The sequence below is a fragment of the Cydia splendana genome, chromosome 2 (genome assembly GCF_910591565.1).
Source record: "Cydia splendana chromosome 2, ilCydSple1.2, whole genome shotgun sequence".
Taxonomy (NCBI): Eukaryota; Metazoa; Arthropoda; class Insecta; order Lepidoptera; family Tortricidae; genus Cydia; species Cydia splendana.
The window spans coordinates 12,942,818-12,967,512 of record NC_085961.1 but is presented as its reverse complement, the minus strand read 5'-3'; the positions used below and the strand labels follow the sequence as shown (position 1 = coordinate 12,967,512).

The 24,695-nt window shown below is 38.0% G+C and overlaps 2 protein-coding genes across 2 annotated transcripts in view; both read left to right on the top strand.

Annotated features, from left to right (window-relative positions):
- The window catches only part of LOC134800974 (doublesex- and mab-3-related transcription factor A2), a 28,826-nt gene extending 25,883 nt beyond the window's left edge, over positions 1 to 2,943 (top strand). Inside the window, exon 6 of the mRNA XM_063773487.1 lies at positions 1,196 to 2,943. Within this exon, the coding sequence (XP_063629557.1) occupies positions 1,196 to 1,965 (770 nt within the window). The 3' untranslated portion in view covers positions 1,966 to 2,943. The remainder of the gene's footprint in view (positions 1 to 1,195) is intronic.
- Positions 1 to 24,695, top strand: part of LOC134804495 (uncharacterized) — a 148,626-nt gene that overhangs the window by 120,366 nt on the left and 3,565 nt on the right. The window lies entirely within an intron of this gene.

The window sequence follows — 24,695 nt, the reverse complement described above, 5'->3', positions numbered from 1 at the left end:
TCGCGTCTCGATTACGTTTTATTGAGATGTTATGTAAATTGGTAGATTGAATTTGAATTTAATAATGTTATTTTAAGCGGCGGATCAGGTAGCTGTGGGTTTAAAAGTTTGAAAAAAGCATCTTTATGTCAAAAAGAAGTGAAAGCCTATCATCTTTCTGTACCTAGTTAGATATGTGTTAATTAATTTTCAAAAAGTGGTGTAGTTACGGTTCTTCTTAACCTACTATGATTGCTTACTAGTAAGCAGTTATCATAAAATATCATAATCGTTTGAATGGAGCAGGTACACGGTTGATAAAGTTTGGCATGACATAATAGTTATTATTACGATACGAGTGCGAAAAATAGGAAATTCGCATCGAGTGTCGAATTTTAAAACACGACCGAAGGGAGTGTTTTACGAATTGCAAATTGCCTATTGTACCGTACCTACAACGTTTTACACTACATATTATGGCCCTTTAAATTTTCGACGTAGTTACGTAATGTGCACCTGGTGTCATAATGTAGCACAAGATCTGTAAGTACATAAACCAGATGTGTGTGTTTACCCAAGTCATAATCTACGATCAATGATATCCCCTGTTTCAAAATTAAACTTTCAACTTATGATAAACGTTACTGCTACTAAAAAACTACTAGGTAGGTAAAACATTAGGTAACTACCTACCTCAAAAAAGTCAATATTACGCACCCACTTGCTCAATTCTGCTCATACAGAATTAATTAGTAAAACGTCTTCAACTTTTCCCAATATTTTAATGAATTCTTCAATACTGGTTTTCCGCTAAACTAACCGATCGGCCCCCCTTCCCACCTCCTGTAAAACAATGGTGGCCATTAAACCGGTGCGCGCGAGTGGACGCGACTGAGTGCGCGACTGTAGTGCGCCGCGATTTGGCGATATTGTGAGCAATGAGATTTAACATATGTACTCATATTGTTAGCCATGCAAGGCGAAAATAAAGGGGAGGATTGTGTTTTAACGGTCTTTGTTCTGAAGAGTCAGACTACGTAAGTTCGTCTGGTTACGTCGTACCCACTGATATTTCGGATAACAGTTAAACTTAATGACATTTCGTCATCACTAGTCAGAGAGAACACAAACCCTTGTGTTTATAGGTTATAGGGATATCCTGAAAATAAGTCTGTCAGTTTGACGTATCTAACAGAAAGTTTTTCTTTGCCAACAGCTCAGAAGCGTGCGCGGATCACAGAGGTGTGCTCCAGCCCTTCGCCCCCCACAGACCAGCAGCCCGACTCCAAGTCTCCGCCGCAAACCCCGCCGCTTGCCACCCCTCCCCCGCGCTCGCCTTCCGACCACGAGCTCAACGTTGAAGAAGAACTCGAGGACCAGTCTGAGACCTCCCTCACCCCCGAAAACCTCTCCATGAAGGCACCCAGAACAGAAGACCCGACGCCAGTCAAAAAGGAAGACGATGACAAGTGGGAGAGCCCCGATTTCAAATACAAAATGTTCAGACGAGAGAGGAAAGAGTCATTACCTGAACAGTCCGACGACTGCTCGCCCTCTTTCCAGAAATCCCCCGTTGACGTTCTTATCAAAGTTTTTCCAAGAAAGAGTCGACAGGAGATCGAAGCAATCCTGTCGCGCTGCAAAGGGAATGTCGTCGCCGCCATGGAAATGATGATAAATGGAACTGAGCCACCTACAAACGCTTACAATATGACGCAAGAATCTCCTCCTTATATGCAGAACTATCAGTCAAAATCTGCTTTCTCGCCACTGTCGAATCAGAGTTTTAAATTTTCACCTTCTCGGAGGTTCCTGACGCCGCCGTACAGTGGGACAGGCTACCTGCCGACAGTGATCCGGCCGCCGCCGGAGTACCTGTCGGGCTTTATGCCGCCGGCGGAGCTGATGTACGGCAGACAGATGCCCGTGCCCTCGCCTGGGACCTCGCCGCGCTCCGATAACACCAACACGGAGTTCTCGGACTAGGGGTACCCGCATTGGACAGTGCTGTGAAGTGCTGATTGAGGACTTGTGATTATATGTGAACATTATGCTTACTTAGTAAAATTATACCTACTTTACGACAAGAAATATGTGGTCAACAGTAAAAAAGAATGTGGTGTGGCGTTAGTTTGCTCAAGCCGATTTAAGTTTAGTTCGATCATATTAGTTAAAAGCTATCACCAAGGATGTTATATTCAGACTAAATGCAAATAGGTACATTCTACGTTTATCTAACTTTAGTATCTATTCTCAAGCTAACTTAGATTAAAGTGTAAGGAGTATACGATGTTCGCAAAAGTATTTACGTCAACATAACGTACCTAATTAGCGTCTAATACCTTAACAGTCATAAAATAAAGATACAATTTTGCTTGCTTTCAATCAACATTATCATCTGTGAAACTTTTGATAATTATAGTTAAATCTTTGCAACGGCGACCAAGTTCAAAACAAGAGCAAATATAATAAGTACAGAATGAACCTTATGATTAGATAAATTAGTCAGATGGTTATAATTAAAAAAAAAATATCCTTCTAATCATAAAGAGACATTTTCTCCGAAGTTATACTCGAAATTGTTATCATTTATCAAGGAGTTCTTAGTGATTTCGCAAAAGTAAGATGGGACAATTTTGAATGGAAAACATAGGAAAACTATCGGTTTCACCAAATATCGTCGACTATACGATAAAGGTCCCCTCTAAAAATGGTTTCGGCGGTAAATATGTACTTACCATTTAAAATATATGGGAGTTTTCTCGACTGTAGTATACGAAAGAGTGTTCAGATGTGGCGTGTAACGCTGTTTTGTAAATAAAGTGTTAGGTATAGTAGTTTTACCAGAGTTTTATGCCGAAGTTATCGAATATTCGCGTGTATATTTATGCTTCATAATAATAACTTTAATTCAATGAATGTTCTAGTATTAAATTTATTGTATTTCAAGGGGATACAATATACATAAAACCTTAAAACTGTGTATATACTAAGGAAATATTAAATTAAAACTTACTACTGCTTATCTGATCTGCCGATATATTAATTACGAGTTAAATCCATAAAAATATCATCTAGTTACTTATCTAAGTTATACAGGTACCTATTGTAATTGTATGAGTAGGCATACTATAGGTACTATATCTAGTGAATGCATAATACTCGATAACGTTATTTTTACCAAACTTTAGCAAAACTCATTAAACAATCAAGTTTTGTGTTACGTACCATAAACTTGGGTAACTTTAGTCCAAATACTATAATAACCTACTTACCTGATTGCTACCTATGTCGTTAGTCCTCTTTAAAAAAAAAATAACTTATTTCAATTAATTAACAAAACCAGTAGGTACCAGTATTTGCATTATTATTAATTAAAGTAGTAGATAATTATTAATTTCATATTGAGATTATCGAGATAATTATACGCACTAAATGGTGCTTTCACATCACATTCGTAACATCATTTCAATATGTATTTGGACCTTGTGAAAATAACGTAGTGTTTCTAAAATAACGTTAGAGTAATTATGAACTTATACAATAATGGTCTACCTTGTTGAAATCCAATATCGTCTCATATTGAAATAGTGATTAGTTCAGCACCTAGAGAGATGGGTATACCTACTTATGTACTTATACACGATGATTTTTAATCTGTGATCAGGGACATTTCTGTCTAACTCAGTAATTGATTCGTTGAAGTCGTAATTACATGGAAACAAACTTGTTTTTTATTTTATCGTCATTTAAATTGAGACCAATTTTATCCTAAAATCCTTGTCACTCTACTAATCGGTATCTATGAGTTATAGCCTCTTTACAAACTTAATGGCAATTGATAATTTATGAGTAATAACTTGTCATTGTCATATGCATAAACAAAGTCATAGATCCGTCAAATTTCCAGCCATGTCGATGGCACTTGACGTATCGTAGTTACTTCATGTAGGATAACCATGTATTTAGTGTTTATTCGTTTAATTATGTTTTAACTTTTAAATAATTAAACAATGAGATAATTGCGTGAGACCTAGCCTAATAAGTAGAATTTGGGCTAGATATTAATATTTTTCTACTCCTGATCACCGATTAAAAATCATAAAATGCTCGGTAAAATTTGAGAAATTAAATAGGTAGGTAGGTACATGGTCATATAAATGTATGTAGATAATCTATATATCATCATATTTTATTTTACGACTTAACATTTTCCCTAGTTTAAATATTTTATTATACTGGATTTCCGCACTGTGTATAGTCGACATCAAAAATAGACGATCGATCAACGCGTCAAAAATATCTACCATTGTCTAAAACCTTAATAAAAGGACACATATCTCTATAGTAGATTAATTAGATTAACAAATAATTTAGAAACGAACTCTATTTATCTCCATTTTCAAAAGTATTAGAGGGCGGCAGATACTTTAGGCGTCATCCGCTACTATTGATGCTCACTGTACTCATATCGCTGTACATATGTATTGTAGGTGTAAGCCTATACCCTCACGTAGAGTAGCGTAGTCCGAAGTCCGAGTGTACTAATATACGACGATCAATAAACGAAGTCATTGGAGAAATCGTTGATTTATTTATTACCTACATTTTAAGAACCTGACATGAGACGTAAGTCTATATGTAAATATGTACCTACAGACAAAAAGTTAGCAGCAGGTTTGCAATTCCTCTTGCCACTAAACACTTAAGAGGGAAGTATAGTTACTGACAATAGATACCTACTTTTTTCATACAATTTCCATTTCGGGAGAAAATGTTTTCCACTAACTAAATCTTAACAAATCACTTTGATTTTGATGTCGATCGCTTAAGCTTAATATATTCTAGGTTTAAAGGATTCGCTTTTTTTATATAATATATTATTTTTTGTATTGCAAATTTTGAAAAAAAGGAAAATCTATAAACCTAGTTTTTTATTGTGCCATGCATATAGTTGAGTGTGCTCAGAGCATAAAAAGGTCAACCACGGCGTTGCATGAACAAGAGATTTCCTTTGGCAGGATTGGTCCTTAGGACCTAAGGATGGATTTAAGAAGTGGAACCACCCAGATTTTTGATGCAGGTGGGGGGTGGGGGGGTTTTAAGCGTCGGCGACTTCTGATGTTAATAATCGTTTAAGTTTAGGTTCTATGTCAAGTTTAGTATCATTTTCAAGTAAATCAAAGATGTAGACATAGATTTCATCTAAATCGGTTCAGCCGTTATTAATTCCCCATACAATCTTACACCTTCCTTTTCACTTTTAAGAGATTTTTTTTGAATAAAATCTATTCTATGTTCTTCCCGGGGACTCAAAATATCTATATACCAAATTTTATCTAAATCGGTTCAGCGATTATTGAATCCCCATACAAATTTCCACCTCCCTTTTCACACCATTAAAGGATGATTTTTGAGATTTAAAGTAGGCTATGTTATTCCCTGGAACTCAAACTATCTCTGTACCAAATTTTAACTAAATTATTTTAGCGGTTTAAGCGTGAAGAGGAATTTAAAAAAAATAAAAAATAAAATAAAATAATCTTTATTGCAACTTTGAGTTGTTACATAACATTGGTTCCTGGCTCTCAAAGTAGGTTTCCCTGTGTCTCAAGAGCCAGTTCCTTCCCAATTACAAGCGTAGGTAATGTTACAATGTTAGACATTTTATATTACATATTTAACAATATTAAAATGAATTTTAAAGAAAGATGAAATTTTTTCATATTTTATGTGTTTTTACTTCGGAATGGTGTCATTATGATATCAGAAATGAATTCGGCATCCCCGATTTATACGAAAACGATACCAAACTTGGCCTAGTAGCTTAAATGATATAGATATCAAGATCAAGTTGAGAGCCCCCCCCCCCCTAAAAATTTAAATCAAATATCTCGGTGGCTCCACTTCTTAAATCCATCCTGGGGTCCTAAGGACCAATCCTGCCAAAGGAAATCTCTTGTTCACGCAACGCCGTATTTTAGGCCCAGCACCATCCGCTAATACTAAAAAATCATGGAGAATGGAAAATATTTAGAAGTGGAAAAACGTTTTCTTTTTTTATATGGACGATCACCTGCTTATACTTCCTTCTTAAACGACTCGATCGACTTTGATGAACATTTTGTCCGTTTAATTTCGTTTTCATTCAGGAAAGCGTGAACATGTCTATGATATGTTGTATAGGTATAGCAATATGTCATCAATATCGATCCTGCAGTTTTAGAGTTCAAGTTTATGATTAAAAACGCCGATTGCAGTATGTAACACCAGTAAAATAACAGAAACCGGGAACAAAAAAGATACAGAAAACATCATTCAAACGGCCCAATTCCAACTTTAAGGTATTTACGTCAAATATTACGTCTAGATACGATATGAATTAGATAAGTCCGTGTCAAAAGTGACGTTTTTGTTCGAAGAGACGTACCTAATATTTGACGTATCTTAAAGTTCGAATCGGGCCGAAAGTCGAATTAGCTATTTTAGAGTCCATGATTCAAAACTCAATTACAGTCCCACTTGTTGGAATCGAATGAAAATCTTAACCATAAAGAAGGTTACCCAAATTTCATCAAAATCGATCGAGCTACATATTTAGGAGAAGATCAGTGACAGCAAATTCTAATTGCCTCCCAACATGGACGCCAATTTATAAATGTTATTTAATCGCTAATCATTGACAGCCAGCAACATTTTCATTTTTCAACATTTTCCAAAGTGTTAAAATATCACAACACGTCTACTACAGGTCTCAACTCGCTTATTATTTATTTATAAACAATCTAAAGCAAAACTTATCATTATCATCATATCAGTTCTTTATGCCCACTGCTGAGCATAGGCCTTTTTATAGTAGGCCAATTGTTCCGATCCTGAGTTAATCTCATCCAGAAGTGACTCGCAATCTTCCGAATGTCGTCCGCTCAACGAGCCAGCGGTCGCCAATCGCTCCTTTTATCCGAAAGTGGCCACAATTCCGTAAACAAAACCCAGTAAGTACTTAGGTATTAGCTATGTAGAGTTCGTCTACACTACCCACGCCAAGCACTACGTCAAGTATAGGCGCGCTAGCGGCCGTATACATTGTCACTGACAATTTGGTGCATTCAATTGCATGGAAATGCATTAAATTTTTTTCCGTAGGTATTCACACGCCATATATTCCAACTCCAAACTTGTTTCCCAATGGCTGCTACGGCGTTTATGGCTGGTGGGGCAGCATAGCCACTTACTATACTCTTTGGATCAGCCACTGAAAATCATGTCAAGGTGACGTTTTAAGTAAAATCGTAAGGATTCTCTTCCGGGAGGCCAATACAAACTTACATTTGGACATCAAATGATGTCATATCTAAATTATGTAATTTTGTTCTCTTTTGCCTGTGCGTATATGCGTGCGTAAATACATGTACTTACGGACAAGTATGCGAAATGCACGCGCGACTGACATCATTTAGATATAATTTTATTGTCACAAGTTTAAGTTTGAATTTGGGCTCTATTTAACTTATTATAAAATTAAACTGAATGTCAATTTGACCAGACCAATTGCTGTGTATAGAGTCTGTTCGGAAAGAGAAGAGTCGTGGAATGTTGGACCCCATATATTCCACGACTCTTTCTTTTCCGCACAGACACTACCAGTGAGGTTTAGATGGACTTCGAGCTAGACAGAGATATCTGTAACTTGAAACATGATGTAATTTATATGTGCATCGTTATAACCGTGTTCAAGAAATCGATTACAAAGCCATTATATAGGAATATATTTAATGTCTTCCGAATTTATTAATATTTACTTATAGAATTATCTTTGTTTATGCGTATAGCAGTTCCGCTACGCTTACTCCTAACGGCGTCGATAGACGAGGCTATAGGTCAGCCTAGATTACAGCATGCAGCCGGGACAAGAGACCCACATGTCCGCTCACGCTTGACGGTTCCCCAGACAAAGGGTCGTGGACAAGTGTGAGGCCACGTCTGTCCGACCGCGAGTTACACAGCTATATAAAAACGTTGCTACGAGCTACGGCGTAGCAATCGTAGGATAGCTTGAATGCTAACTACTATCAACTACTATTAAGAAGCAATGTTAAAAAACACAAAAAAGTAGGTAAGTAATTGAATCCACAGCGAGTAGGTACGACATTGGATTTAAAATACGATACCTATAACAAATCTACATACATTTGAATACAGATCTCATTAGTTTCTCTCTTTCGCTCAGCCCGCTATGACATGTTGGGTATCTTATTAAAAACTGTAACTTAGGTAATTATTGTACGTTTTTGGATTGCTGCTGCACGTGCACTAATCACAACAAACCTATGATTATTAACATGAGGCTCGCCACGCACGCGCCGCTGCTACCGGAGTATTACTGCTGTAAGTTTGTATCACCTCCAACCTCACACATTTGAACTATACGCCAAGTTACAAATGAAAACAACTAACGTTGCTATTAAGCTTAGATTAGATTTATTCTAAGCATTATTAATAGCATCGTTCGCAGACGTTTCTGCTTGTTAAAAGTTAAAACTAACGTTGCTGTCAAATTTCGCTCTTGATCCTCCGCTTCAGCCGTGGCCCCCGCCTTACCGGCCAGTATTCTACCACGCTCTAGGGCCGTGACATTATCTTGCGTCTGCGGCGCTCGAGCCTCCGTCAATCCTAATGGGAATCGATTGGTGACTCGGCTGTGCTGTGCGTCATTAACAACTGCCTATCTATCGGTGAAGAACACCCGTATCAGTCGAACATTGAATGCGTGAAATAGAATTTATAATGGAATTAGCAACATTATCCAATCAGTACTTAATGCCACTTATACCCAAAAACCACCTTAAAAATACTGGGAAGTTTCATGAAAATACTCTGACAGATTTTTTTATTGTTATATTAACTTAACTTGAACGTTTTTTACTCCGCTTGCACTGATTAAACCCACATTGTTCCTCAAAAAAAAGTCATAAATAAAAAGATTTATCTTTAGACCTACGATTTTTTTATTCGTCATATTTTCCATGTAAAATCTCCTTCTTTTTAAAAGTTGGTTAAAAATGTTGCCAGCCTGTAAAACGGGATCGACCGATATCTCGTACATTACAATAGGCATATTAGATTCAACTCATCAAAAAAAGAGTGGACTCTTTTTTTTTCTCTCTCTTTATTTTTAGAGCTTGTCACCGAGGTAAACATGTCGCTCCATAAAAAACTAAAAATAAATACATTCTTACATCTAACTTATTCTACATACAAGCTTTCCGTACAAGCCTTTCAGCCTTTCGTACAAGCTGCAATAGCGCCATGGCGGCGTCCGAAGACACCACTCTTAAGAATACAGGATTAAGAGACAGCTAAAATCATATAACCTTTCCTTTTGGATTTGGATTAGTCGAGTAAAAAGAAACATCGGCAACCTCATTCAGCCACAGCAAACGGACAATAAACGAGACAAAGGTCGTGAAAGACCCTCGGCGCGAGGACCATCGCGGCGTCACATTATGGCGTGCGGCGTGGCATGGCGCATGACGGGGCGTGTGACGTGACAGCCTGACAGTCGAGTTGGCGAGCGTTTGATGGAGCGCTAGATATCGTTTATTTTTATTAGATGCTTTATTCTAACTTGCAATGTTTTGGCAAGTGATCTTGTTGCAAGCGCCACGAAAAAAATATAAGAACATAATAAAGAGACATGTACATATAAATAATATATGTCATAATTATAGTCATACTATTGAAACGTGCTATTTTAAAAGGTAAATAAGATTGCAAAGCTCCGGCTTGTTCAATAAAGCATAGCACGTTAGCACAGAAAATAAAATTAACTTAATTAGTAAAAATGTGGTGTCAAAAATTGCTTGCTGGAGGAACCTTATTTTGGGAGATAAAAAGCGAACAAATTTATATTTAAGGAACTTTATTTGTTACTAAAATCTTGCCTATGCAATGTTAGTGGCTTAATCTAAACTTATGACCTCTGTGTGAACCTCTAACTTGATTTGACGACACCTAATGGTAGAATTTAGCTCAGTGGACGGCGGGGCCGCTTAATAGGTCCAGAATAAAGCTTCACACAGAATTCTACTTATTTAAGAACTAAATTATTGTAACACTAAATTCGATGTACCAGGATTTTCAAATTTCTTTATGCTACTTTAATGGTTGCTCATAGTTTTAGATTCACTCTACACTTTACAGCTGGTGCTGATGCCCTACAAAAATTAAAACATGGAAAGGACCGACCTCAGGATGAAAACCTTCCTCAGACGCTGCGGGGTGTCAGGCTGGTTTCCCCGAGAAGGCTCGAAGCTGAGCGGAGATGTAGAGCTCAGGGGCCGCGCACGTGGTACCAAGACGACGTGGCAGAGGCAGATGGGATGCTTAATTCCTCGATCCAGGAGGTCTCCCAAACAACATTCATAAATTGACTTCCAAGCTTTTGAAATGATGAAATAAATTTAATTTAAATTTAATTTAAATTCCCGGCTCCTGTAAACCGAGAAAAGGTTATATTAGCCGATGCCCTTTATAGGCCGCTAGAGAAGAAACGAAACAATTGTAAATTTAGCTCACCGCACTGGAAGCTGCTAAGACTTCTGGCGGAGCGCTCCCTTCCCTCGAGCAGGAGTCACTCTGCAAAGAACCAAACCCTGGTTAAGAACAAACCCACAACGTCTCGCGCCATTGTGGAGTTGATCACCACGAAATTTAATTAGTACTCACTCAGTGGAGCTTCCGAAGGACTCAAGCCGTTTCCATCTTTCAGACCACCATGTCGAAAGTGTGGTCTTCCCATGAATTGTGCTCTTGCGAGCGAGTGTCCCCAGAGGGGTTCCCAAATCAAATGTGCAAATCATTCTCGAATGAACTCCTCCAATATGGAGGTCCCTGAGGGCCTAACAAAAGTAGGGTGGCAGTCCCTTGAAGACACAAATCCTTCGAAAATTCTATCTGAATTGTTTAGACAATTTCACTCCTGAGCCTAAGAAATATATTTTTATCATTAAATCTAATATTGTTTCATTCCAGAGCCACTTTGTAAGTCTGTAATTTCTATGTTTTGTTTTATATCAAAATTATTTTTTATCTGAAAAAACATACCTAAATCATACAAAGTTTTCCTGGAGTGACAATATAAATATCTCAAGTTTTATTTATTTTTACTCGTATGACAACCCCGGCAACAGATAAGCATCTAGAGGTGCATCTGAATGCAACAGATTATGCAAATAAGTGCAATTAATATAGTTTGTTTCGGACACTGTTAAAAACGTTGCAATACGAAAAAGTATTTTTCTTTTAATTATGAATCATCTCAATAATACTTAATATAAATTTAGAAAAATATACTACGTTACAATACCCCCCTCCCCGATTTTAAGGTTCAACGTAGGGGAACCGCTCGCTGTCCTCAGCGACTTGGACCAAACCAACAACAAACCAAAGGCAAGAAAACTAACCTACTACACAAGCTATTCAAATTGAACAAAAACCTAACGCGGCTTCGAGATTCTGACTCTCAGGAGTCTAAGGACTCTATGATACATATATCACCAAAAAAAATTTAAACTACCGTTTCCACAAACATGGATTAACCGCATCTAAAAACAACCGACCAAAAAGGAAAATCTCGAACCCACGTTAACATACGGAAGGTGAAAAAAACTATGCGGCCTCTGCGCAACACATAGAAAAAACCTCCGTTTTATCTTACGAACCAGAGAACAAACCGTTGGCCTTCTCAGTACAACGCGGCAAAAGCTTGTTGTGCTGAGAAAGCCAAATCCAACCGCCAGGACCGATATTCAGCATTCATCAATATAAACTCTTCTTGACCGGGCAAAATGATGAAGTCTAGGCAATAACCATCACCCGACTCCAACAACCATAAATCCAAACCGGAAAACAATCCAACAAACTCTAAGTTTCAAACTATCAAAGTTGCTAACTTAAGTTTCAATCTCTACCTATAAAAGTTTGTCCCCGACTGACTTGTCGGAGGAAACGAAACGTCCAAAATCATGTTGCACAACACCCCCAAAATATGGTATACCTAAACAAAACCGAGGTACGGCAACATGCGAAATAGTACTACTAAAAAAATCATTAGGACTTACGCCTAACGACACGTGATTTAAAAAAAATACACTAAGTTAAAAAAACAAACAAAGTACTATTTCGATGTTTGTCGGGTATGGTAAGTACCAGACAAAGCGCAACAATGCGTTACCATTTGGTCATATTAAAGATAGCTCCGATGTTGGGGTTGAGAGGTACTTAGCAGGTGAGTAGTTTGTCGTCCTTGGCGGCACGACGACTGGTACAAGACGAGGGATCGTGCGTCCAAGGATAACTCCCCTAAACTCTAAAACCATACTAATTCCTATAGCCCCATATCGCTCCGAGACTGAGCACAGCTTCGATCGCACCGCACATACATCACGCACTAACAGACTCAAACATTCATCGCCCATGCAAAAAATAATAACGAAACAGTTTTTCCCTGTTCGCCACGTTCCGAACAAAATTTGTGAATTAAATATTTTCCGAATATTTAACACTACTAACGATCTCAACCGTCTTTGTTATGTTATGAGAGGTAGGTGATAGTGGTTGTCAACTCTGGCGGCAAGACGACAAGCCAAAGTGACACGGGGTCTTGCGTCCAGAGATAACTTCCACCTCGAAACCTAACTTCCATTTCCTACTTAAAATCTTTAATATGCCACGACCCAATTGGGTGACCATCCAGCCTTTCAAGCTCATAAACCAAAGGAGATAAAACCTTTTTAACCCTGCACGGTTCATACTTAGGTGCGAGTTTTGACATAACAAACTTAGAGGCGTCACTTTGCGTGTAAGTACGCTTGTGAACAATATCCCCTACTGAAAACTTCGCCTCTCGGCGTCTCAAATTATAATATTTGGCATTTGTTGCATGTGCTTGCAGCATACGTAACCTAACCTGCTCAAAAATCTCTCTCATACAACCAAACTCGCCTGCATACTCCTCTCTAGGCATACCCACAGCATACTGCTTATCAGTATCTTTATAAAACGAGCCGTTAATGACGGGTTCCCTAGCGTGCACTAAAAAGAAAGGAGAATACCCGGTGGTCTCACTTACTGCACTGTTTATCGCAAACCTGATTTGGTGCAGCTTTTCGTCCCATGTACGGTGATTGTCCTTTACGTAAGACGCTACGGCGGTCATTACTACTTTATTATAACGCTCGACTAAATTTACCTGCGGAGTATAGCGCGGGCCATAAAAAATGTTAGGTACGTTGTAGCGTTTCAATAACTGCTTAAACTCTGATCCCGTGAATTGCGTTCCATTGTCTGCAATCACGGTTTCAGGAACGCCATGTTCCAAAATGACATGGTTTTCAAAATGCTTCGCCACCAAAGCGCTAGTAGCGCGGCGAAGTGGAAATAGCAGTGTGTGTTTCGAAAAGCAACATGTAACAACAAATAAAAATGTATAACCTGCGCGAGAGCGCGGCAGTGGACCGACAAGATCTATGCTAACTACCAACCATGGTCGTCGACATACCTTTGGCTGTCCCATGAGGCCTGCAGTCGGTTTTTGCGAATGCTTGTACGCTGCACAGACATCGCACGCTTTTACGAACTCGACTACCTCCTTGTACATACCAGGCCAAAAGTAGGTCAACGCCAACCGGCGATGAGTTTTAAAAACACCTAAATGCGCAGCGGTTGCTTCGCAATGATTTTGCTGCAAAACTCTCTTACGATCACACTTCTTCACCACTTCCTTCCAATCGAACTCTCGCAACAGATTGTACTTTGACTTAGAAAGTCTAAAAAGTTTCCCGTCCTTTAAACAAAAATTTGGAAAATTCGCGGGAAAAGATCTACAACCATTGAGGATCTTATCATACCACTCATCTGGCTCAGCGTCATCATTCGTCACGTTTATTGCGTCTACTTGCATAAGTCTTGACAGTGCGTCAGGCACAACGTTAAGCGATCCCTTTCTGTGCTCAATCTCAAAGTCGAATTGAGACAGTCTGCAACCCCAACGAGCTAACCTCCCTGACGGGTTTTCAAGATTCATGAACCATTTGAGTGACGCGTGATCCGTGATTACTTTAAACTTACGTGAGCCTAAATACGCCTGAAATTTCTCCACTGAAAATATAACCGCAAGAGCCTCCCTTTCCGTGGCGCTGTAATTGCGCTCACTTTTGTTTAGGGCGCGGCTAACGTATGCGATCGGATGCTCAACACCCTCGATGGTCTGAGAAAGCATTCCACCAATTCCGTACGAAGAGCCATCACAATGTACAGAAAATTCTTTTTTAAAATCCGGTACCGCCAAAATGGGTGCCGTCACTAGAGCGTTCTTCAAAATTTTAAATGCTTCCTCTGCTTCTGCAGACCATTCGAATGGTGGCGCCTTCTTGCCCTGTGACGTAAGTTTATTCAAAGGAGCGGCTATAGATGCAAAATTTCGGATAAACCGTCGATACCAAGAACACGTTCCTAAGAATGCCCTTACGTCACGTGCGTTCGTCGGTGTGGGGAAGTTTAGAACGGCAGAAACCTTATCAGGATCAGTACGCAACCCGAACTCGTCCACGACGTAACCGAGGTATTTTATGGACTGCCTGAAAAACTTAGATTTCTCGAAATTAATTGTTAAATTCGCCTTTTCTAACTTCGCCAACACACGATTTAACAAAAGCAAGTGCGTCTGAATGCAACAGATTATGCAAATAAGTGCAATTAATATAGTTTGTTTCGGACACTGTTAAAAACGTTGCAATACGAAAAAGTATTTTTCTTTTAATTATGAATCATCTCAATAATACTTAATATAAATTTAGAAAAATATACTACGTTACAATACCCCCCACGTTGGGCGCCAGTGAAACGTGCTATTTTAAAAGGTAAATAAGATTGCAAAGCTCCGGCTTGTTCAATAAAGCATAGCACGTTAGCACAGAAAATAAAATTAACTTAATTAGTAAAAATGTGGTGTCAAAAATTGCTTGCTGGAGGAACCTTATTTTGGGAGATAAAAAGCGAACAAATTTATATTTAAGGAACTTTATTTGTTACTAAAATCTTGCCTATGCAATGTTAGTGGCTTAATCTAAACTTATGACCTCTGTGTGAACCTCTAACTTGATTTGACGACACCTAATGGTAGAATTTAGCTCAGTGGACGGCGGGGCCGCTTAATAGGTCCAGAATAAAGCTTCACACAGAATTCTACTTATTTAAGAACTAAATTATTGTAACACTAAATTCGATGTACCAGGATTTTCAAATTTCTTTATGCTACTTTAATGGTTGCTCATAGTTTTAAATTCACTCTACACTTTACAGCTGGTGCTGATGCCCTACAAAAATTAAAACATGGAAAGGACCGACCTCAGGATGAAAACCTTCCTCAGACGCTGCGGGGTGTCAGGCTGGTTTCCCCGAGAAGGCTCGAAGCTGAGCGGAGATGTAGAGCTCAGGGGCCGCGCACGTGGTACCAAGACGACGTGGCAGAGGCAGATGGGATGCTTAATTCCTCGATCCAGGAGGTCTCCCAAACAACATTCATAAATTGACTTCCAAGCTTTTGAAATGATGAAATAAATTTAATTTAAATTTAATTTAAATTCCCGGCTCCTGTAAACCGAGAAAAGGTTATATTAGCCGATGCCCTTTATAGGCCGCTAGAGAAGAAACGAAACAATTGTAAATTTAGCTCACCGCACTGGAAGCTGCTAAGACTTCTGGCGGAGCGCTCCCTTCCCTCGAGCAGGAGTCACTCTGCAAAGAACCAAACCCTGGTTAAGAACAAACCCACAACGTCTCGCGCCATTGTGGAGTTGATCACCACGAAATTTAATTAGTACTCACTCAGTGGAGCTTCCGAAGGACTCAAGCCGTTTCCATCTTTCAGACCACCATGTCGAAAGTGTGGTCTTCCCATGAATTGTGCTCTTGCGAGCGAGTGTCCCCAGAGGGGTTCCCAAATCAAATGTGCAAATCATTCTCGAATGAACTCCTCCAATATGGAGGTCCCTGAGGGCCTAACAAAAGTAGGGTGGCAGTCCCTTGAAGACACAAATCCTTCGAAAATTCTATCTGAATTGTTTAGACAATTTCACTCCTGAGCCTAAGAAATATATTTTTATCATTAAATCTAATATTGTTTCATTCCAGAGCCACTTTGTAAGTCTGTAATTTCTATGTTTTGTTTTATATCAAAATTATTTTTTATCTGAAAAAACATACCTAAATCATACAAAGTTTTCCTGGAGTGACAATATAAATATCTCAAGTTTTATTTATTTTTACTCGTATGACAACCCCGGCAACAGATAAGCATCTAGAGGTGCATCTGAATGCAACAGATTATGCAAATAAGTGCAATTAATATAGTTTGTTTCGGACACTGTTAAAAACGTTGCAATACGAAAAAGTATTTTTCTTTTAATTATGAATCATCTCAACAATACTTAATATAAATTTAGAAAAATATACTACGTTACACTATGTCATAATGTAGAAGGTACCATTACTTAGGTTGCTGATAATATAAAAAGTATTAAAGATGACTCACGCTCGACCGGGCCGGGCCCGGGCCGATGCGTCCGACATGTCATTTTCTATGACGGCTGATTGGTGATCACGTGGTGCTTTCCATAGAACACGCCGGAAGCTCCGTCCCGGCTCTGGCCCGGTCTAGCGTGAGTCATCCTTTAATCAATCTTATGCAATGGTGTTGCCATTTGGTGACCACTTCCCAAAAGTTTCACAAATATCATTTCCGGGAGCGAATCTATTCCCTTTGCCGGGAGTGACATAAAAAAATATACAATTGAATGAATTCAAATTCAAACAGTGATCAAAAAACTTTAAACTAAGTATACAAATTAAAACTTGGCCACAAATCTTCCCACGCAAACAAACAATTAAGTACCTAACCCTACAAAACAAAATGCAATAAACCTACTCTTATTGGCTACGTAAGCAAAGTCTAAAGTTGCTCGCTTTTGATGACAAATAAATTGGCAAGTTTGAAAGCAACAAAGTTAATAATTCATGCAAAAGAAATTAGTATTAATAAACATAAGGTCTATTTTCGCTCAATAGACGTTGCATTTACGCTGGTAATAGTTTGACCCTCCCTGCAATTGTTAAGTATTTAAAACCGCACAATTAAGTGAAGAGTTAAAGCGCCATTAGTGCGGCCATGTTAGGAGCGCGTGGCGGCGCGCGCGCAAGATTTAGTAAGGCCGGCTGTTCAATGATCAACAACCGCTTGTTTATTTTTTAACTTCGACGATGGTAGCAAACAAGTGTACGGTTTGACTGATTGTTACGGAAATCGTGATTTATCGAGATAACTCAAGCCAATATTTGATGGAATATACCCTAAATTTTTCATATTATGTACCTATATGAAACGTATTGTATACGCAATATATATGAAATATTATAAACGTATATTGTTATATTGTTATGTGTTGACGATTCTTATTGGGAGATATTATTTTTACTTTGTTTGTGAATTTATATTTTGGATTTGTAAGTATTTACCTGCTTACTTTTATTTTAATTGTGTTGACAATCCTTATTGGAGCTATAATATTATTTCATTATTATTGTTATTATTTTCATTTTTATTTTATTTTACTTTGACGATCATGATAGAAATTCTTATATTTTTGACATCAATGCAAACTTATTATGTAATTGTCTTTCATGAAATAAATCATCTAATCTAATCTATAATTTAAGTAAAACGTGCCGTAATTGAATCTAAATTTCCGCGCGATTCTATTGCGCTACGAAAATTACTTGACAATATGTAGCTACATTGTGAGGAAACCTGCATACATCCGCGAAGAAATTCAAAGGTGTATGTGAAGTCCCCAACCCGCATGAGAGGAGGCCTGTGCCTAGCCTAGCAGTGGGACGTATACGTAATTTTCGTTTGCCTTATAAAGGAATAGATACAACTTAACTGTTTCTTAAGTTGTCGGTTGTTGTGTCTTGTCTGTTGTTGGAAGGTTTATATTTCTGGCATCACTTTCCTAATACTAAATTTTACTCTAGGTACCCAAATCATAAGTAGTAAATAAATATGTTTTTCCTAGGATTACCACAGGTCGGTTTGGATCGTGAGTGGCGCGCCTTAGATTCGAAATCTGCTAGTTGTTGATCCGTTTTGACATGTCAGTTTTGGTATTTGATTTTCCACTAGAATTAACATATTTATTGCAGGGTGTAGGGCGATAACGCCGCAAGGGGTTTGCTAGTAAAACACAAACTAAGAAGAAACTACCGTGGATGGCGTAGCCTACAAGCGAATACGTCAAATAGTGTAGCAGGCTGATTCGAACGTACACGTAAATGATATCAGTGTACGTTCGAATCAGCTTGCTACACTATTTGACGTATTTGCTTTTCATTAGTACATAGGTATAGGGAAACAAAAGAGAATTATAGTCATATTTGCGAAATTTCGAATCATGTCCTGTAGAATAAATAAACGTGTAACTTAGTTATTCGTTACATGCGGGTAAAACTAAGCTACGAGCTACGACGTAGCGCTACAAACATAGGTTTGCAGAGAATGACGTTGACGAAGACGTCGACGTTGGTGGGAGAGGGATTCATTAACATTAACCCTTTAGTGGGTAACGGCAAGATATTTGCCGTCATACCACTCAGATATTTTATTTTTTTTCTCAATGAACGTGTTGTTAGTTAATATAAATTTTGGTTCGCATAAGAGAATATACTCGTACCAATCTACGAAAAAAAGGAGAGCTGATAAACGTTATTCCATCCCTTGTTAAATGATGATTCTTAATAGGCCTGAACTTAGATTTTTAAAAATTGGTTACATTTGAACAAAAATGTTTGTAAATAAAATTTACTTTGCTGGATTTATCCGATAGTTACAATTCTCTAGTTTCAGAGACAAGTTTGGCGATATAAAGTTTATAGAAAAAAAATCTGTTGTTTGATAATTTAAAAAAATGAAGACGGCAATATATTTGCCACTATCCGTTAAGTGTCTGGTGTTTATTAAAGGAAAGGGTAGGTTAGGTTACTATTGTTATTGATTTATATATGGAGCAATAGCTTAATTCAATACTTCAAATTATTACATGCTAGCAACCTATCCACAGTTTTGCTGGTATTACCATACCTACTTGGAAATAATATACAATACCTACATATAATAGTTTTTTTTTTTTTTTTTTTGTTAGCCTGGTTAAGTGTCCCACTGCTGGGCAAAGGCCTCCCCTCGCTCCCTCCACTCAACCCTGTCTTTTGTAGTTTCCCGCCAATCCAGACAAAATACGTCCAAGTCGTCCCGCCATCTCCTTTTCGGTCTGCCTGCACTCCGGCTAGCACCATCTATGGTGTTCCGTGGGTCCCACTCCGTAACCATTTTGGCCCACCTTTCAGGGTGCATGCGGCAGACATGTCCAGCCCAGTCCCACTTAAGCTTAGCGGTCTTGACACCTACATCTACAACTCTAGTTCTGAAGCGCAGTTCCGTGTTTCTGATTCTATCAGTCCTGCGAACACCCAGTATACTGCGCTCCATCGCTCGCTGGCAAACCTTGAGTTTGGACTTCAAAGCCTCAGTCAATGACCATGTCTGAGCACCATAGGTTAGGATAGGCAGGATACACATGTCGATGAGTTTGCGCTTGAGACACAGGGGAAGGTCACCCTTCAATAGCGCCTTCATGGACCAGAAGCTCTTCCAGGCGTTATCGATACGTCTATTGACTTCTATGGTTTGCCTGTTTTCGAAGGAAGCTATCTGGCCCAAGTAAATGTACTCATCAACATACTGTATATCCTGCCCATCTACCGTGACCCTATGTTTTGCTTTGTTGATCATCAACTTGGTCTTCGCTCTGTTCATTGTGAGTCCAACTTCAAGGCTCGCAGTGCTGAGGTCTTGTAGCATGAGTTGCAGTTGAGATGCAGTGTGGGAGAAAAGGACAATGTCGTCGGCAAAACGCAGGTTAGTTAACCGTTTATTACCGACGACAATGCCCAACCCCTCCCACGAGACCGCCAGCTTTTTGAATATCTCCTCTAGGCAACTGGTGAACAGTTTAGGAGACAGCGGATCGCCCTGTTTAACGCCTTTCTCTATTTTGAATATAGGACCAGGTGCATGTAATTTAATGTTGGCTGTACTGTTATTATAGATTGTTCCAACGAGTTCAACATACGTCGGATCTATACCTTGACTTTGCATGGCGGAAAATATAGCGGAGTGTTTAACGCTGTCAAATGCTTTGCTATAGTCTACAAAAGCAAGGTATAGAGGCACGTTGAACTCGTTGGACTTTTCTATCAATTGATTTAAAGTATGAAGGTGGTCTGTTGTGGAGAAACTAGGGCGAAAACCAGCTTGCTCGGGTGGTTGATGTTTATCCAGCAGTGGGGCAATTCTATTATCTATTACCTTTATGAACAATTTGTAAATATGAGAGATTAAACTAATGGGCCTGTAATTATTTATATCTGACTTATCGCCTTTTTTGTGCAGAAGTACTATATTTGAGTGGCATAATTTAGGAGGGATTTTACCGCTGTATAAAAACATATAATAGTATATATTAAAAATATTATAAATAGAATAAACAAAGCTTTTTAAGTAAAATAAAGGTTTTAATTATTTCTTATCATTCTATTGGTTTTTAATTTATTCATTTTAGATACTCTTCATACCACCCGTAGTTCCCCCGGCAAACTGACATGACGGTCTTGTCACTTACTGCCCTTGGCTGATAGCGGCAAACATATTGCCGTCTTATAATTCAGAAACCCCGAAATAATATATGAGTGTATATTTCTCTTTCTCAAAAATCATAAAAAAAGTAATTCATGCTATGGGTATCGTTAAAGTTCTCGATTCATTGCTACAAAAAAATAATGGTCAAAGGGTTAATAAATATCAAAATCCGATCATAAAATTTGTTAAATTTGATCATGATAGTGAAAATGCAACTTCCCTAAGTTAAAACTGTGCTGTGTTTTCACCGAGGCCTTACGGAAAACTAGTTTTAACTAGTGAAAACGCGTTTTCACTGAGGCCATACGAAACAAAGGTTTTTACGGTAAAATATATACAACGTGAGACAGCGGTACCTTTACGATTGTACTTACGTAGTAGGTATCTAAGGTTTAAATTCCATAAATTGAATTCACCTCGCGCTATACCTAATTGTATTTCAGTAGTCTCCAAACTTGTACATTGCCTGTGTCCATTGTACCGAGATTTACCGCCCCTGCGGCCGACGGCAGTTATTTATGTGACTGTACCCGTGTTCCCGGTATTCAGTGCAGTGTAAAGCGCTAGTGAATCCTTTCGCGTTGTTAATGCCCTTATTTATGCATGCGGCTGTACGAGCCATCTGGTGGATTTGTTGGGGACATTATTACTAGTGAGTAGTGAGGTAAGTACCTAAATTATATAATTTTTATGACGTGACATGTATTGAATTTCGGGGTCGTCCTAATACAACGCGACTACGCGATTATCGCATGTTCGCGGGAATTTTACTCGTGCGAACGCGCGATTAAACATATTGATCTCGCATAGGTTTCCTATCACGCGAACTGGCGTAAATTCGTAGTCACGTTGTATATGGACGACCCCTTCATTAATTCTTATTATGTATTTAATTTATAGTACCAAAAGCGCCCAAAGTGTCTGGTAAAATAGATACATAGATAGGTACCAAACTCGTAACATAAAACAATAACACCAATTTTGACATGTTACTATAGGTATAAGCGAAATACTTTTCTCGGTGGCTTTTTACAAAAAACCACCCATCATCCAACAGGATTCTCTTATTATGTTGATTTATAATTTAGTACTTACCCTCTATTTATTACCTACTATTAATTAATTTCAAACGATTTGTGGTGGATCACGGGCCATAGAAAACATTGACAAGGAATAAATCTTTAAATTCCATGTGTCATTTAAATATATACGTTATTAAATTTTATAAAAACGCGTGGTAAGTTATTGTAGAGGTGGGACTGGGAACATAGCAAAATATAACCTTGTTTATATTCAAAGCAGCCCAAAGCCGAAAAGGACCTACCTCAATCTTACAGAAGAATATATACTAATAAATAAATCACTAGCTTTATTTCTAACCTACTACTTATAAAGTGCTTTTGTAGTTACTGTAATTATAAACTTGTGTTTTAAGGTAGTAGCAGATAGGTTGGTAGGTAAGTACCTTTCCGTAACATAAGTTACACAACGTAAAATTATATGAGTTGGCAAGAGGAACAACCGCGCTCCTTCAACTCTTAACGGCTCCATAATTCAATACTTTCTTCCAGCTAACTTGCACTATTACAATAAGTTCACCAGACGAAATAGCTAGCTAGAGATACTCGGGAGCGACAGAGACAGCGTTCCCTTTGTTCAAGTTTGCGCCAAGCCAGCCCGGTGGTAAATTGTAAAATTGTGCCCCGATTTCCTGATTTTAACTTACCTTGGTACTTTCTGCAGCTTGTTGGAAAGATTCATAGGGTAGTACAAGGTTGCGCAAAAATACGTTGTCAACGTTTTTTCTAATTATTTTTTTAAGTACTTACGTAATAACTAGTACAAAATAAGCCACACTTTTGAACTTATGAATCCAGGGAAATTAGTAGCGGTGCAAATATAATTTTCCCGGATTTATAAGTTCAAAACATTGATATAGAATAAGAACTGGATACCCAATCAGCCGCAAAAAATGGCCCCGCAAAAGTAACGTTAAAACAGATCACGCGTTACTTTTTCGTTTAGTCTTGTATAGACCGCTCAAATGTGAAGTTGTCAACAATGTCGTAAAATGGTCGTCAAAATATGCAAAAATAACAATGATAAAATAAGGAAAAAGCTTGGAATGTATTTCTTTCGGTTAGTTCTTTGGATAGCATTACATAATTTATGTAATCTGGTGGTAATTTCATGGTTTTGTATAAATTATTTTGTTAGTACCAAAGAAGGGATGTGAAGGAACAAAAATCTAATGAGTCGATGTGAGGTCAATACTTTTTTTATTTTTATATGGAATTCGTAAGATATAATATTATGTTTAAATTCAAGATTTCCAAGAAAACCTATGCGACGTGCTGAGTGTACTGCTATTATAGCAAGAGATAGGGGTGATGCAGTTTTAAACAAGGCAAAACGGCACTTGTGTGTTCGGCGCATTTCCCTGTTTCCGACATATACACGACCAATAAGGGCTTACATCGACTAACTGTAAATGTTAAACCTGTCTGAACACAGTGACAACCACAGGAATTTCTTGATAAAGACCATAACCAATCAGTACCAGTAGCGACCTGAATATCCCCGTGCACTATATTGCAAAGAACGAAAGTGCGAAGATTATGTAGATCTAAAATACACAGTTATTTAATAAGTTGAATTTATTTCAAGGAAAATAGTATTTAAAGACGTACCTATATATACTTACTTATTAAAAATAAATTTGTTTTATGTAACTTAAACGGGTTGTTACCATGAATTCATTTTATTTGAACTCCCGATCAAATTAAATTGATTCATTTATTACTTTGGTTTTTCTGTACAGTAATACCTATTAAAATGTACCAAAGGGACTCCATTCGTTCATTATTCTCATTTGACGTTGTTTGACGTAAATACAAAGGTGAAGTTACGTTTAGTGCCATCGGACTTAAAGTTTTAACAGTGTTGGTACTAATGTTTACAAATTTGACACTTAATGCTTACGACAGTAAGTTCTTTTCCGTACAAAACATTTATCTTGACTCAAAATTTACGTAAGCGTTTTTATCATCAATGCAAATTTGCCGCTACTGTCATTCTGACCCACATTTTGTTGACGTTTTTGTTCCGCTCTGTGTGTCTATTTCTAATATTAAGTCAGTGGTTCAAAAGAGTCACCTTAATCGCCTGATCTAAATCCAATGGATTATAGTTTGCGGTCAGTCTTAGAGACAAGGGCCTGTGCTACTAAACACAAATGTTTAAACCGTGTAAACGCTCTAAAAGCAACACTTACCAAAGAATGGGACAAAAAAATGCTTGGAGAAGCTTCGGCATTTCATTGAATTTTTTAACAATCGTTTGCGTTTGTGTATCAAAGCGAAAGGAGGCTATTTTGAAAACAATTAATTTTTGTTGCATAAAAAGAGTGTAATTTTAATTTTTAACTTATTTTGTACTAGTTACGTACGTAAGTACTTAATAAAATAATTAGAAAAAACGCTGTCAACGTATTTTTGGGCCACCCTGTATGACTTTATCTATCTACGGTCAACCGGGATAAATGCGTCTTTTGGAGATATCTTCCAAACCAAGGGCCCAACGTTTTCTGTTCTCTTTCACGGCGCAGCAACTAGTATCATTTCTCTCTCCTCGCTCTTTTAAAAATGCCGTTTGTCAAAAAAGGACAACCATACTGTTGACAAGGTGGACTTCAAATCAAGTGTTGCATTTCTTGATGCGCCCAGGCTGTGTATGTGTGCGTAAAAGCGTATATGTGTGCTCTTTTAGGGATGTGAAAAGTCGATTTTAATCATGTTATATATCGATAAACGCTACACAGCGGAACGAAATAGCGATTAATTGAAGCTTCAATATCTTCGTTAAACATAAACATAATTGAAATGCTAATGGATAATGAATATATTAT